The sequence below is a fragment of the Diprion similis genome, chromosome 1, assembly GCF_021155765.1.
Source record: "Diprion similis isolate iyDipSimi1 chromosome 1, iyDipSimi1.1, whole genome shotgun sequence".
In the NCBI taxonomy this organism is placed as follows: domain Eukaryota; kingdom Metazoa; phylum Arthropoda; class Insecta; order Hymenoptera; family Diprionidae; genus Diprion; species Diprion similis.
The window spans coordinates 1096520-1113038 of NC_060105.1; the positions used below are offsets into that span (position 1 = coordinate 1096520).

Consider the following 16519-nt stretch of genomic DNA (forward strand, 5'->3'; position numbering starts at 1 on the left):
GTATAGACCCTTCTTCGGAAGGGAACTACATGGTTTCTTATTATTTTTTTGTTTTTTGTTTTTTCTTCGAATAAGGTGCTGGATTGTACATACATACCTAATCCTTCAATGTGTATTATATATGTATGTATATTGTATATATACGTAAATGGATAGATGGATAGGTAGGTAGAGAACATTGTCCCAGGTTTTGCTTTTTTGAATCACGCGTAACAAACCGGCACGCTAATGCAACACAACACCGTCTTACGAATTACGAGGTTGAAGTGAATAACGTTAACGTCACGGAATGTTGGGAAGAAGTTCATTATTTTACAGTTTTCGAATCGACTTTCAAGTGCTTGGCTTTTGAAAAATATATATGAGTATGGTTGGTTTGGTAAGGGTTTTCTAAATTTTACACAATTTAAATAATACCAAGTAGGAATTTTTCATGACGCATGCATCGTTAGAGTAACGTTACTATACTAACTTCAATCACACGTCTTTAACTCTAGAGGGACAAACTTATTTTTTGACCACCATTCGCATTTCTTATTCGTAAAATCGTTCCCAGAGCAATAACGAAATAGCGAAACCGGTTCAGTTTCATTGAAGTTTAATTGGTGAAAAATCCATTCGAATATAAACAAAATTATGAAAATCAGCGAAAACCTAATATTTTTCAAGGCTCTCCCGAGGTGGGTATCCACCCTAGTCTGGCGTTCTAAGGTTGATAACAATTCTTCTTCTCCTTGCGACTCGATTTACACCCATGTTACAGGTATGTAGTGTAGCCTTTTTTTGTCCATTACACGCGTGTTCTACATACTGGCACATTTGTACGATATCTGCTTGTTTGCCTGCTCGCACGTGTCCAAGTGTTCATTACACTTGCCTAATACATGCGTACATTGTGAGTGTATAAATACGCGCTATGCTACGGGAGGATGGAATAAATGCGTGTGAAAACCGAAGAAAGAAGGAAACGAAAGAGGAGGTGGTGGTGCAGGGTGCGTATTGCGTATAGTGTCGGACGGCGTTGGTTTTCACCAGCTTCGTGTTTTACTAATCCCGTATCATTTCTAACCCCGAGTTCTGCGTCGAACCTACTACAAGTCCGAAGAAGGAGAAAGAGAGAATAAAAAAGCACAACGCGTATATATTGTACAAGAAAATACAGACGAAGGATGAATTATCATACAGGCAAAACGGTACACAGCTAAGTTTATAAATAAATAAATAAATAAATAAATATATTCTTCTAGGAATGTGCTGCGAACGGTACACCTGGTGATGTAAAAAAATATTATTATACACACGTCCCTCCACTTCTCTTCGCACATATACCGTTCTCGGCCATTCTCGCAAGCTTTACGTCATTTTTATAATGAAACTTGTCGCGCGGCATGCCTTTGCATCGTTGTTATGCTCGCTTGTGTTTTCTGTGTATATACGGAATGATAATCTAGACGATACCTTGAGCCGATTTTCTCCAATACCTACTTAATCGAGGATTTCAGTCTAGTATCTAGTTTCTCAACGCTTTACTTGCCCCTACTTATTACCCAACAGAGTAAAGAAGAAGACGAAAAAGAGTAGAAAAATGCGCTTTTGTCCCATTCGAAGAGAGAAAAGTGCTTACGAAAATAAATTTTCGTGAAACATCGGCTTCTACAGCAGCGTAGAGAGTGTGTGTGCGTGTGTGAGAGAGAAAGAGAGAGAGAGAGAGAGAGAGCACCGGGCACCTATACCTATACCTCCTCGCATGCTACCTATATGCCCACATCCATCCAGCCTATGTGCTATACTCTCCAGATAGAATGATAGCTATTTCCGTTAAGACTAACAAAACCTGCGTTCAACTACCGCGTCTGCATTGCTCCGGTGTAAAAGTCTCTCCGCGCAGCATGCGCACTGCTAAAGATAAAATGTCGTCCTATCCTATCCTATCCTATCCTATAATCTGTGGAGACAGAGACGCGTTATCGTTTCAAGTTTCTAATGGTCTTTCTATCACCAGCGTCGTCTAGGGTTTGCAATGGTGAAAAAATCGCATCGATCTTCTACGTATTATCACTGTCAATGTGAGAAATCATCGGCATCGTCGTGTATCGTCGAAACAACGCGTTTCAATTACGACGTTGAAGTTAGTATTGCGTTATCGTAACGAAACGTTGTGAATAAAAAACAGTATTTTCTTAATTTTACGATGATTTTTAAGGAACCAAGATTTTGAAATGTGAGTGTATTTTGATCTATTACGCTTTACTGAATTTCAGACAATTTTAAAATCGCGAAATAGCGCTTTTTCCTCGGCATTTGGGATCGTCACGGTAACGCTACTAACTTCAATACGATTCTCGATTACAGACAGATAGGTGAAACGAGTATATCCATACATACATGATACAGGTACACGGATTTTACTAGCTTATTGTTAGCGCAATGTTCGACGAGTTCGCTAGAGATATTTCATTTCGCCCGCAAAGCTGAGTAATAAACGATGAATCCGTTAGTTCTTTAGGCGGCCTCCTTATCGTGCACGTTGTTTACGTTGTACAACACGTAGGTACGTCGAAAAGATAAGGGCGGTTGTTTGCGCGGTAAATAATTCCTAATTGTAAGACGACTTTCTTGCCTCTTGACGTTGTACGTACACAGGTTGTACGTACGTACGTAAGTACGTGCGGCGTAATCGTGCGATGATAACGGGGGAACTTTAATCAAGATACAAGGTATCTTCACGTTCGATTCCACATAACACAGTGTAAAGAAAAAAAAAAAAAAAAAAAAAAAATAACGGCCAATAAAAAGCGCGTGAAATAAAAACTAGGAGGCAGAGTAATCGCCAAACGAAACGTTGCAAAAAATGTTGAAAATAAAAAAATCAGTTCAGTATTATCCTCACAATTCTAAAAAAAGTATCGGGGGTTCAAGGCACGTAAGAACATTTCATTCGTCTGCTAGCTCGAGGCTCGTCAAATATAAAAACGCACAGATTTTCGAGTAACAGCACCGCGAACAGTTAGAGGCATACGTGACAGGCGACATAGTCTGGCGAACCACGACAGGGAGTTTAATAAAGTAGTGCACAGTTTAGAAGGCATGTAGTAAAGTAAATAAGGTGATGATGGGGTAGGGAATGAAGAATGATTTCTAACCTGAAAGTCTGGCGAGGAATCGGTTCGTGCCGGCGGTGATTGACGGACGTCCCGATACGAAGGCGGCGGCGGCGGCGGCGGTGGCGGCGGCGGGCGCGACGAGGAGGTTTCCTCTCTTGATTGCCATCGACTTTTCCTCGGACAACATGCCCGAGAGAGAAACTTGGGCTGCTGCTACTGCTGCTGCTGCTGCCGCTGCCGATGCACACACAGTGAATATACTCGCTCGCGTGGTGCGAGTTGAGTATCGAGAGTTCTGCCGGTGCTGCCCAGGCACACGAGGTACGTGTGCGTGTAGGTAGTAGGTTGGTTGGTTGGTTGGTGGTTGGTTGGATGGATACGTACTACGAAGGCAACACGCCGCTGCAGCGGCGCCGGAGAGACAGACGGAGAGAGAGAGATAGAGAGATAGATAGAGATAGAGATAGAAATTTATTGCTATTCACACTCACGACACACGATCGGACAGGTATAACACGGATTTGAAACACAACGCGGATTGGAAGAGACGGAATAAATAAATAAATTCGTCGCTTGTCGACGATATATATATATCGGATGATACGATAAATTTTTGTAAAATAATAATAATAGTAATAATAATAGTAATAATAATTATGATAATGACAACGACGGCGATGATGGTACGATAACTCAAAGGAAAGTATTGTGACACGAGGCACTTTTCTCCTCCACCCGGTGGCAGTCGCTTTATTTACAACCTCGATCGCGATTTATTATTATAACGTGTGTTGAGAAAGAAGATATTTATCGTCGTATATACAGATGGGAGGAGAGAGAGGAGGAGGAAAAGTTGAAAATCACCACCGACCGATAAGGAGGGCGACGCGATTTCACGCACTGTGGATTTTTAAAAGTCTTTTGACACCCTCTCTCGTCTTTTTATCCTCCTCTTATATATACTCCGAGGAAGAGAAAACTATCGTCGTCGTCTAAAAGGAAAACGAAAACGACGAAAACGACGAAAACGACGACGACGGTGATTGAATAAATATGTGTATTGTTATTTTCTCGATTTATGCATGTGGCGCCGAGAGGATTATTAACAGCTCTCGAGAGGCGGGGAGAAGAGAGGTACACAGGAAGGAAGTGGAGGAGCCGAGCGACGAGTTTCTAGCTTGCCTGTGTGTGTCGGCTTGTGAGGGAGAGGGACAGACGGACAGACAGACAGACAGACAGACAGACAGACAGCGGGCTGAAAGGGAGGAAGGAAGGAAGTAAGTAAGTAAGTAAGTAAGTGAGTAAGTAACCGAGGAAGAGACACCGCGATTATAATCCGTTCCTTTTTATCCAATCTTATCACACTGACCACCGTGTCGAAACCATCTCTATCATCGAATCGAATTGCAGTTTCGTCACTTTGATGACGATGATTCGTCGGCTATCAACTCCTGGTCGTTCCAAGTCGAAGGTAGAGCTGTTTTCTATCTTTTTCTTTCCCTTTTTTTTCCTCCTCTATTGCCCCGGCTGACAGGAGCGAGGGTGTGATTGGGGGGGGGGGGGCCGGTTGGCCCCGGTGAAACAAACGCCAATGAGCCTTCGCCTCGCGCGACACTGTCCTCACGTAGAAACTAACGCCGAATAATATGTAGATCCGCGAGGAGGAGGAGGAGGAGGATCGTTCTTGTTTGTGGGACAAGCGCCATTACCATTTACCCCGCACCTTTTAACTCGAACTCACGATTCGCCGCATCGCACCGTAGACGACATGTGAGCGAGACGTTGTGGCGCGTTGCACGAACGGAGCACAATACGATCCGCGGTACACAGTCTCTGTCGTTACTTCCACGTTTGTTTACTATCGCTGGGGAGGGGTGGAGAGTTGAATTGCACAAGTGCTGCACTTCGCTCCGTTCCGAGACCGATAATTCCTCTCCTCCTGTTACTCTTTTCGCCTCCTCGTAGTCTCGTGACTCGTTTCGAGCCGATGATATTCTACGCACTCCTGCGCCACTTTCTCGTCCTTCTCCTCGTCGTCGTCTTCCTCAGCGATCGTACACCACCACGGTTCACATCGTTCAGCCACACGGTCGTTGTATTGTTGTTTACCGTCTTCACCGAGTATCGAGGGGATCGCGGTTTGCAACAATCACCTATTCGGGCACACGCCACTGAACCAACTGGCCACATCTGCCGATTTGCCTCGATTGCTCGAGCCTCGTTGACTCGAATGAATGGCTTTCAGGCCATCGACGGAAACGTGCGATCCCGAACGAAGACTCCCGAGCCCACTCTCTCTCTCTTTCTCTTTCTCTCTCTTTCTCTCTCTTTCTCTCTCTCTCTCTACCTACCCGACCGCCCGATTCGATTTTACCGCATCTTTATTCGTCACACCTTCCTGCCCACCGTCGCCCGACCACCTATCCGATCATCCGGTCATTTTTTTTTCTTATCATCGCCGATTCCGCAACCACGTTTATTGCTGTTGTTACTCTTTTACGCGGGGTAGTTTATATACTTCCACCAAAGAAACCCTCGTCACGCCGCACGGCACCGTGCCCCCAATCGAGAGACAACCTTCCGCTTTTATATCCTATCCTATAAGGCGTTTACAGTTATTTATCAATGAATCCGGACAACGCAACTTGGCTAATGATATTTTACCAGACGAGGCGTGGTTTAACCGGTAATGAAATAGGTACATAGACACGTACCCACGCCCGAACGGTAAACCGAACGAGAGTGTCTTCGTCGCACGAGCAAGGGCAAGGGGGGGGGGAGGAGGAATTCGGTGCGTTTGAGCGTGAACCGCGTGAACGCGCCTCAACGAAACTCATTTTTTATTCCGGCTACGTAAAATCGTAGCCACGTTGTGGACCTGAAAGCTCCGAACCAACCTCGGATGTCGAAATTTTTCGATTCGAGCGCCACGAGAATGTTATCTACCTTATCGTTGCGGCTCACCTATACCTGGTGAACGTGGCGCGACCTTTGACGGATCCCCGGAACTTGCAGACGACAGACGCACCGGTAAATCGGTCGGTACGAAGGTGGAAAAGGAACGAGGCGATGTTCGATTTTAAGACTACTTACAGTCCTTACTATATGATTTTACGCGTTATTGGCATGGAAGAACTGTTGACTCTCGAGGTGTAATTCTTGGAAATTTCGTTGCACATCCGAATTGGCGCAATTGTTCATCGTATGACGCAACGACGTATTTTTTAGCGCCAGGTCGTACCTAGTCGTCGACGTACGTGGATCCACCACGAGAGAGTCTCGACGAGTTTTATTCATACATGCGCGTATGTGAGTTTAACGCGCCATTAACGCGTATGTGTAGTAATTGTTCTACTTTCGTGGCGTGAATTTTTCAATTAAGCCCGTGACGATCTAATCGCATCTAATGCGTCCTTTGATACGTAGGTATATAATTTTCGAGGTAATTTTCCTCGTCTCCACGCTGAGCGCGAGTCATCACCGAGTCACGACGGCTTTTGGTTACTCATTTTGTAATACGCGGGATATTATTCGCTCACCGCGACGTCAACTTCCGGATCCGCACGGAGACGTCGTGGGATTCAAAGAACCCGGAATGAACGATGTTATACGTACAGGGGACGAGACGGCGACGATTTTTCGATCTTTTATACGCACAGTTTCGAAATACGTACCTACTACGATTTATAAATTTATACTGAAACACAGATGAAGTTATTGAAGCATTTCGCCTCACCTGCTCCCGGACTCGGAACATCTGCAGTGCAATCTCGATGCCTGTGGCTTACTTGTTCCTTGACCGCGCATCACCGACTCGCTGTCTTCTCAAGCATGGAAATTAATCAACCTCGGATCTCGCTTTTTAACCATAACAACAAATAACAATAATGATGATAAAAGCATAAAAGTAACGAACCAATCGCGCAACATTAACGGCCTGGGAATAATTTCAGCTACAATGCAAGTCGCAGCGTATCTTAAGATCCATCGATTGCAAATTATACGATCCCGTACATGCGTTGGGTCTTCTGATCCTATATTCATATATTTTACAAAAGTTTCAAATTCTCTGAAACGCACGGTGCTTTGGGAAATAATTATACAAAATATTGTAAAATCATATAATTTTTTGAAAGAATTTGGTGTGTAATTTGTTCACGATTTATTTTGTAAGAAATCACATAATAAATTATACGAAAGCACGAATCATCAGCTATACTAGATCAAAAATCATATAATCGACTTTTGATCCAGTATACGTATATGGTGATTCGGGCTTTCGTAATTTACTGTGTAACTTCTAATATATTTTACCCAATTTACAAGATAAATCGTGTCAGAAATGTTTAAAACATTATGTGATCTGACACGTGAGCATTTTCAGTAGGGCGTAGGTATATATGTCTAATGCATAATACGACATAAAGGTTTAACCGAAGAGAAAATCGAAACCTGTGATGTGTCCAGTCTGATAATCAATATCGAACATATTTGCTATTGTTGTTATAAAGCCTGCTGTATAATGGGTGCCCGCACCATTAGCAAGCAGCACGTTATCGTCTATAATCTGCCCTAGAATGAGAATACCGTCGCACAGACTGCGATCCTCGAGTTGTTGTAGCTTAGCGTATTTTATTTATTTATAATTATATACCGTCTCACGCTTATCGTCGATACACCTGCAATACCAAATTCTTGAGACAATTCCGTGCGCAGAAAAACGATATAATCTAATTTAAAAAAAAAGTCAAAAGTCGAGCTTGACTCGCTGTAACGTTGCAAATATTAAAATTGAATTGTTTGTTTTTTTATTTTTTGCATAACTGTTACATGTGTTTAACATTATATATATTCTATCACGATTGATGTTGCCTGTGTAATTATGCTGATATATCTTCGTATGCATACGAGTTGTAACGATCATTATACGCGTTATAGACTGCAATGCAATTTGAGATCGCGTATCTAGATGTTTCTAAAGTAAATGTCTGCTTGTAAGTATAAATGAGCGAGGGTGTTAGATGGTCCTGTGAAAAAAATTGTGCATGTAAAGTAAAAAATAATGAATTTTATGAAAAGAATGAAAAAACACAACTAAAACACGAGATTTTTCGAATTTTCATACAGTCTTGTTACGTCAGCTTTTTAATCTCTCAAGTGATAGTTGAAATCTTTCCCACATATAATTATTATCATCGTTATCATTATTTATTAATACACGAATCGATGAAGATGCGTGTAACAATGCGGGCAAGAAAAAAAGCCCGCGAATTGATTCGGCTAATGTATACAGTACAGTGGGAAAGAGGCAAGAGGGAAGGTGACTCGAGAATTAGGAAAGGCGGTCACAAAGAACGTTCAATCAAATTTCCTCAAGAGGATATGATTTACCTAAGGCTGAGGTGATCTATTATTCAAGGATCTAGCCGGCTCGCGCAGGCGTCGGAAGGACCCGCGAAACATGGGGAAACCGCGGTGTCCTTCTCCCGACGAACGTACTCTCACTGAGACGACCGACTTCCACGGGACATCCTTCGATCGGTTTTACTTTTTTTCTTTCGTTTACCCCAAGCAAACTGCGATGGAAAGGATCGAGCTTTTCCTAATCGCCCTGCTCTCGGCGATCGGCAATACTCAAACTGTCGTAAAAATAAGTGAGTAAATATGGACACGTATTATCATATATACTGTAGAGGTATATATAATATCGTTTTGCCTCATGGGGAAACTCCGATAGATTTATTGCAGATAAATAATAAAGAATGCGCCATTCGACGTCTCGCGAATTCAGTCTTTACACCCACAAACCCACGTTTGAATAAATCTTCTTCTCATCTCGTGGAATTTTGAAAGCGTTTAGTAATAATTTCTACCAATTTTCTCCTCCATTGTATGCTAACTAAAACTGTTTTTACCACGTGCAAATTGAACGTTTTACACGTCGTGTAATTACCTCGATTATGCCTGCTATATTGAACGGTAAATTCGTTGGTAATTACAACAAGCCAACGCGAAGACTCGACGGGTTTTGTGTTGAAGAAACTCTTCACCGCAGGTTCAGTGTCGTCGATGCTGACGTTGATCCTTTGATCTGCATACCCCTGTTGAACTATACCTATATATCATAACCGAGCATTACTTGCTCCAGTGATCGCGATGGAGGAAGCAGACTCGTCCATCAACGGATTCGTTAACGACGCCGTCTCGTCCGCGGAGCGAGACTTTGGCAAGGGAATTATTAAGGTCGACGTTTCGACCGTCGAGGTCGACAGGGAGTACGAGGATGAGAGCTACAACACAGGTTGGTTTTAACGCTTTCTTCCCACCTCATTAATGCCTGCACGATTTCACATTCGTATGTTACCAAAGAAACGTTTTGGAGAAGCATTTTAACAATGAGAGGAAGGGGTGAAATCGGCAAAACTGCATTACGAGTTACGCCGATCAAACGAATGTGAAATTTTTATTTCTTTCAAACATTTGCTGTAAATAACAGTATGAAACTAACTTCGGTTTCTCGTTTAAATCACTTTTATTAAAAAATAATATTGCTCCAGTTTTTTATTGGCTGAATAATTGAGTTTTTCACAATTTTTCTTCAATTTTTAAACAGCATTCTCCTAGCTGCAAAATCAAACTTTTTCAAAAGATACAAAATCTCTGTAGAATCGTGTTAAAGAAATTATTAAATCATTTTTATTCCTCCCAAGATTAGAAAAGTAAACTTTGAGAGGAATGGATATATTCTTCCATTGTTTTCATGCATGACAAATAAAAAAATAATCAGTTCACCCAAGTGTTACAGACTCGCTATTGAATCCTTATAAAAGCTATTGAATTTGATAAACAATCAACAGCCTGCGCCGTCCTTTACGGAGGCGTCAGTTTGATCCTGGACATGACTTGGACCGGGTGGAACAGGCTTCGCGAAATAGCCGCGGATACGTCGGTAGCTTACGTGCGAGGAGACGCTACCCTGACGCCCTTCGTCCAGGCGATGGACGACCTCCTGACGGCGCAAAACGCGACCGACGCTGCGCTGATATTCGAAACTGAAAAAGGTGTTTTTGAATGGGGACAGAGTCGTTTTTTGAATCGGCGTTAACTTTCTGTTTTCGTCTTGTAGAACTGAACCAGACCCTTTACTTCCTCATCGGTTACTCCATCATACGAGTGGTCGTTTTAGACGAGCTTAACGAGGCGTCGACGATGAAGGTCAGGGCCATGCGACCCTCTCCTTCGTACTACGTCATCTACGCAACATCCGCGAACATGGAGACGTTGTTCAAGGCGGTAAGTTCTCCGAGATAACAAAAAAATTCGGTGAAGTTCAATGGACCACGGAGTCTGGATCGGCTTCTCAGTGAAGCGTTCTCCAGGGAACTTACGTTTAAGCCTTTTCTGCAATGAGATTTGCTTTTCATCTTACGATATAACGTCGCGTTGCGATCGACAGGCGATCGATGGCGGGTTGGTGAGAAGGGACGGTACTTGGAACCTTGTATTCACCGACTACAATTACCAAGATTTCCGATACATCGCCGGCGATGTGGAATTGAACGTTTCCATCAATATCCTCACAATGAAGAACGAGGTCTGCTGTAGTTTGATCGGAGAGTCACCATGCACCTGCCCGAATGACTTTCAGGCAAGTGGGAAATCACTGACCGAGACTGAAACCTCTCCGAGACTATCCGAGAGTGCCTGCCTATATAAGTATATACCCATCCCATCGCTCGTCGGTCTTCTTTGTCGAAACAGTTCACTGTACCTTATACGCAAAAGAAAGAAAGAAAGAAAGAAAGAAAGAAAGTTGCTGGGAGAACAAACGCACTGCACTTTTCATCCGTACGTAATGATATAATCAAAGCCTGGCGAATGGGACTGGGATCAACTTAAATTTGTACCTCTCTTCTACATTCTATTTTCTCACTACTTCTTCTTCATCTCCTTCTTGTTGCTCGTGTTATTTTATTTCCTTTGCTACCGCTGTGAAATCGACGTTCCCAATTCCAGACATTTCCGCGGTACTTTAAACGCTTGATCGGTTTATTGGTCAGCGTGATGAGCGAGGTTCAAAAATCGGGGGTCACAGTTGAGCCGAAGGTAATTAATTGCAAGAATAACGAAGACGTCGTCTCGACGGATAACACGACCGTCGAAGCCTTCAAGAAGAATTTATTAACGGTAGTAAAAAAGTTCACCTCCGTATTATTCGATTCGCATATTTTTTATACCGTATTAACAAAGTTCAGATTCATTTCCCTGCTAATAGAAACTGAGCACCAATCACACCTTCGAATACCTGCCCGATCGAAATTTGATAACTTATCGTGCGGAAATCGAGCTGAAAACACTGACTCAGGGTCGCCTGCAGAAGATCGGGGAATGGAACAGGCAGCACAAAATAACGACGGATAAAGGGATGGAGATAAAACCGGCGCGGAGATTTTTCCGCATCGGTACTGCGCAGGTGATCTATGATTATTGCTGAATATTTTACTTCCTAGAGGAGGAAGATAATCGCGTTTTATCGTAAATGCAGATGATACCCTGGTCTTACGTGAAAAAGAACGCCGAAACCCAGCAGCCGGTCTTGGACGAAGAGGGTAAGGAGGTGTGGGAAGGATACTGCATCGACTTGATGAAGAAACTGGCGGAGACGATGGATTTTGATTACGAATTGGTGATACCGGCGAGCGGAGATTTCGGGGAACGATTGCCGAACGGTAAATGGACAGGAATTGTCGGTGATCTTCTCCGCGGGGTAAGTCGATGATTCTTTCATCTATTCATTCTATTCTCTCTGCGAATCTCGTTAAAGTAGCTTGAAAAGATTTTGGGGGAAAACGGATCGTAAGGGAAGAGCGACTCGGAGAAACTGGAGCAGTGAATACCGGCTGATTGCAGTAGGACGGTGAAGTTTAAGTAGATAAACTCGTTTGGACCATAAGCCGCAGACTGTGAGCCACAAATTAGGATGTACAGCATTATCTTGGCAATTGGCATGGGATTCAATTTAGCCGTACATTTAACTACATAGCTAAGTGCCTATGGCGGGGTTGTATGGACTAAAATTCGTTTACACTTTGTTACAGAATATTTTCTTCTACGTGAATCGTGAAGGAATTTTGTTTTATTTCCAAGTGTCGTTATGCTGTTATTATATTGTCTTACGTTCGAGTGAAACAGGCCAAAGTGAATTCATGTTTAATTCTGACTTACTAATCCGTGACAGGAAATCGACATCGCGGTGGCGGCGCTTACGATGACGTCGGAAAGGGAGGAAGTCATAGATTTCGTTGCGCCTTATTACGAACAATCGGGAATCCTAATAGGCAAGTATATAATCTGCATGTTACTCAAGTTTGTCGTAGAAGAATCGATCAAAGTGTATGAATGTCATCAAAGTCTCATGATCGATCGTAATTGACATTGATTTGCATCAATTCTATGCCGCATGCGAAATCAGGCTGCACCTAAACAAAGGACTCTTATTATTTAGTCTATTGAACAAGTTAGTTAATGGAATAAAAATTTCACGCTAAACATTAAACTACAAATTCTCACTTTCAGCTATTCGAAAACCAGTGAGGAAGACCTCGCTTTTCAAATTCATGACCGTATTGAGACTGGAGGTTTGGCTTAGCATCGTCGGGGCTTTGACTGTGACCGGGATAATGATTTGGCTGCTGGACAAGTACTCGCCTTACAGTGCGCGCAATAATAAAAATCTCTACCCTTATCCGTGCAGGTGGGCTTGCGAAATATATAGAATAAACGATTACAATGAAGTGCTTCGGGTGAAAACTTGAAAGGTTGAAACGAGCAACGAGTCATTCACTCTTCATTCGGCAGGGAATTCACCCTGAAGGAGAGCTTCTGGTTCGCCTTAACGTCGTTCACACCTCAAGGCGGAGGCGAAGCTCCGAAAGCCCTTTCTGGCAGAACTTTGGTCGCCGCTTACTGGCTGTTCGTCGTTCTCATGCTCGCCACTTTCACAGCTAATTTGGCCGCCTTTTTGACCGTCGAAAGAATGCAGGTAAGCCCAGAATTATGCGAAATCTAAAATCGTTTGCCTCGTTCTTCTATTTATGGTTATTCCCCGGACTATTCAAGCGGATAATAATTCTGAAAGAATGGAAAACTTCGATATTTTTGTGGAAAAATAAGAATTTACTCAATTAATTTCACACCTGAAATCGTTAATTCGGAACTGGAATCACGCCTTGTTCGTCATCAATGCAACCCGCAATACGTTGGCGCAATGCGGGTTGCGATAATTCAGGATGAAACAGCAGAAGCTCGATTCAATATTCGCTGCAGTTTTGGCATAATTTCTTCTCTGCTTATTTTTAGTCCCCGGTGCAGTCGTTGGAGCAGCTGGCTCGACAGTCGCGTATAAATTACACTGTGCTTGCAAATTCGCACGTCCATCAGTACTTCATAAACATGAAAAACGCCGAAGATAAATTATACACGTAAGTATAATTGGTATACTTGTATTATTGTGGAAAATAATATAATTGATTGATAGAATCGCGGCAAATTGAAATTCTTTCTCGTTTTTTGTCCGCTTCGTTATACAATAGGTGGAAATAATTGAAAAGCTATATTGCAGCAAATTATCGCACGATCAAGTCCGTGACGTGTCGTATAGGGTATAGAAAAAGTTCTGACTTAACAATAAAGGAGGAATTTATTACCAGTGAAAGTAATTCCTTGATATACTTTGGTGCGAATGTACATACATACATACACTTAAGAACGTCCGTTCAAAGCCATGTCATTGCCTGTCTGGGGAATTCACTGTGTATTGTTTTTTACATTCGTTGTAACGGTGAATGATAATAATTAACGGTGTGTACGTACGTACCTGACATAACTCGAGGGGTAATTGCTGTCTGTTTTCTATTCCAGAGTATGGAAGGAGATAACGCTAAACAGTACCAGCGAACAGGTGGAATATAGGGTATGGGATTATCCGATAAAGGAACAATACGGCCATATTTTACAGGCCATCACACAAGCTGGCCCGGTCGAAAGCGCTCGTGCTGGATTTCAGAAGGTGAATTATTCACTCGTCGTAATAATTGGCTTGTGTATTATTGTCGTTGAGTTGTGGCCACGATTCGTCATGCTATCGTCAATGCTCATGTTACCGCATAATAGAGAACCTCAATCTTTCTATTATACATAAAAGAACTTTGCAGAATCATATGAATTATCGAGTTTCTCTGGCGAATTTTTTGTCCTGCATCTTTTTAGATAAACACTGCACGATTTCTCTGTGTAATATCTATATCTCAACAATATTACGTTTTTCTCGTCGAGTTTATTGAAGAAATTTTTTGCACGATCCTTGAGCTCCGTTGCTTATCTGACTAGTGAAAAGAAAGATAGATTTTTGATGATTTTTTTTGAAACTGTCGAATGATTCCTTTTTTCATTGTGAGTGTGTAGTCAAATCATCCACGATTCAATGAATTGAATAATTGGTATTATGTCCACGCTTTGCAGGTAATTGACAGTGAAAATGCGGAATTTGCTTTCATCCATGATTCGGGTGAGATAAAATACGAGGTTACGAAAAATTGCAACTTGACCGAAGTTGGGGAAGTTTTTGCCGAGCAGCCATACGCGATTGCTGTACAGCAGGGAAGTCATCTTCAGGAAGAAATTAGCAAAAGGTGATTACAACAGAAAAAGAGTAATATATGAATTTGTATTTTGCAGTGGGAAACTTGTTTTCGAAACATATTAATTTTTCACGGTTTTAACGTGGTTCATAATGTTTCAGAATATTAGACTTGCAAAAGGACAGATACTTCGAAACGTTGTCATCAAAATATTGGAATCAGTCTCTCCGAGAATCCTGTCCAAATTCCGACGACAGCGAGGGAATAACGTTAGAGAGTTTGGGTGAGTCTTCGACGGGAATAAACTTCCGTCCTTCCTGACCCTACAAATTTTCATTTTCCCGTTTGCTCGTTTCGTTTCAGGCGGAGTTTTCATAGCCACTCTCTTCGGCTTGGCCTTGGCGATGATCACCCTGGCCGGTGAGGTGATTTTCTACCGAAAGCGAAAAGTTTCGCGAAAAGAGCAGCAGCCACCGGCGGTGATCAAGTCCCGGAAAATACCGACTCTCCAGATGAAACCGGCGCCTGTTGTTTCCCTCGTCGACAGACCCATGAAAAACATTCAGCCAAGGGTTTCCCACATTTCTGTCTATCCCAGACATTTTGCGTTCAAGGAATAACGCCAAGCACAACTTGTTGCCAGGTTTTTATTTTCATATTTCCTCTCAATCCGTCAAGTTCTTCTACTTTTCTTGCTGTGATTTTTTTTCCGTTTTGCCATCTCGACCATCACTTCCAGCAAATCTTTTTCCACCTAGGCTCTCGGCAAATTGCAGTGCGAAGTCCTTGGTTGATACCTAATTGAGCGGATCCAAATTAGGCACTTTTTCACTAGTTCGATTCTTCGTCGTTGTCCGCGGTCTCTCGAATCAATCAGTGGACCAGTTGTAGCTTCTATCGTACCGACCTGCATAAGAGATTTCTGGCTAAAAAAGAACCACAGTCGTGACTATGTTTTTAGTCCGCAGATACTTTAAATCAATTTAGTTGGACGGAGTTTTCCTTTTAAATACATACAATACCGTCAGCTTGTTAATTTCAACTGTATTATAATTGCGTCAAAGTTGAGCGTAGATTCGATTACCGTTTCTCTTTCATTTTGATCATGCGTCGATTGATTATTCGTATCTATCGTGTCGATAGCAATAGCCATCAATTTTTTGCCAATCACCTGCAGGTAGGACATTAAATATCTTTTCAAGAATCTAGATAAACACGATTTTCGTAAATTTGTGTGAATCTCGCGAACGATTTCATTAGAAAATCTTTCATTGACCATTTTTGTCTTTTTACAAAAAAAAAAAAAAAAGAATCGTTTCAATATTGAATAATCGATCTTAGCAGAGAAAATCGAACAAGTATAATAAATAATATATGATTGCACTATATTATAATAATTAGTTGTAAGTAATTGAACCTGTAATGGTTTGAAGTCGAGTGTACATAAACGGGTGCCTAATATGCTTTATTATATTGTACACGGTATGCGTATAAATAAGTTGATAGATGTAATCGGTGCAAATACATTTACCGAAGTCGATAATTAACGATCGACTTGACAACTGCAGATCAGCCTATGGGTAAAATAAATTGGAAATTCTTGATTTGTTCTGCGAATATATCAAGGGTCGCATTATTTGTTCAGTCGAAGCCTAATTCCGGTAAGTGAAAATTAAATTTGACGAGCGTTTCCATTTGATTTTTTGTTTTCATTTACTTTTTTCACGCCTGCTGGGATGCGAAAAGAATCTTTCTAGCGGCTTGCGGTTGCTGAAA

The 16519-nt window shown here is 42.1% G+C and overlaps 2 protein-coding genes and 1 long non-coding RNA gene across 6 annotated transcripts in view; 2 read left to right on the top strand and 1 right to left on the bottom strand.

The window, feature by feature from the left end:
- The window catches only part of LOC124416753 (pro-neuregulin-3, membrane-bound isoform-like), a 35213-nt gene extending 31571 nt beyond the window's left edge, over positions 1-3642 (bottom strand). Inside the window, exon 1 of one of the 2 annotated variants that reach the window (XM_046898067.1) lies at positions 3144-3642. In XM_046898067.1, the coding sequence (XP_046754023.1) occupies positions 3144-3291 (148 nt within the window). In that variant the 5' untranslated portion in view covers positions 3292-3642. The remainder of the gene's footprint in view (positions 1-3143) is intronic. The other variant, XM_046898056.1, reaches the window with a different exon arrangement.
- On the top strand, positions 1390-15880 carry LOC124416811. The gene is made up of 4 exons (XR_006930811.1): positions 1390-1401; positions 3068-3069; positions 3160-3169; positions 15502-15880. It is a non-coding gene; the product is annotated as an uncharacterized LOC124416811 (long non-coding RNA).
- Positions 8503-16519, top strand: part of LOC124416630 (ionotropic receptor 25a) — a 29725-nt gene continuing 21708 nt past the window's right edge. Inside the window, exons 1-16 of one of the 3 annotated variants that reach the window (XM_046897886.1) lie at positions 8503-8758; positions 9253-9405; positions 9962-10165; positions 10231-10397; positions 10561-10752; positions 11121-11291; positions 11380-11577; positions 11650-11871; positions 12343-12442; positions 12681-12858; positions 12963-13146; positions 13464-13585; positions 14025-14172; positions 14625-14794; positions 14905-15026; positions 15107-15400. In XM_046897886.1, coding sequence (XP_046753842.1) covers positions 8566-8758; positions 9253-9405; positions 9962-10165; positions 10231-10397; positions 10561-10752; positions 11121-11291; positions 11380-11577; positions 11650-11871; positions 12343-12442; positions 12681-12858; positions 12963-13146; positions 13464-13585; positions 14025-14172; positions 14625-14794; positions 14905-15026; positions 15107-15363 — 2781 coding nt within the window. In that variant the 5' untranslated portion in view covers positions 8503-8565 and the 3' untranslated portion in view covers positions 15364-15400. The remainder of the gene's footprint in view (positions 8759-9252; positions 9406-9961; positions 10166-10230; positions 10398-10560; positions 10753-11120; positions 11292-11379; positions 11578-11649; positions 11872-12342; positions 12443-12680; positions 12859-12962; positions 13147-13463; positions 13586-14024; positions 14173-14624; positions 14795-14904; positions 15027-15106; positions 15401-16519) is intronic. The other 2 variants (XM_046897878.1, XM_046897895.1) reach the window with 2 other exon arrangements.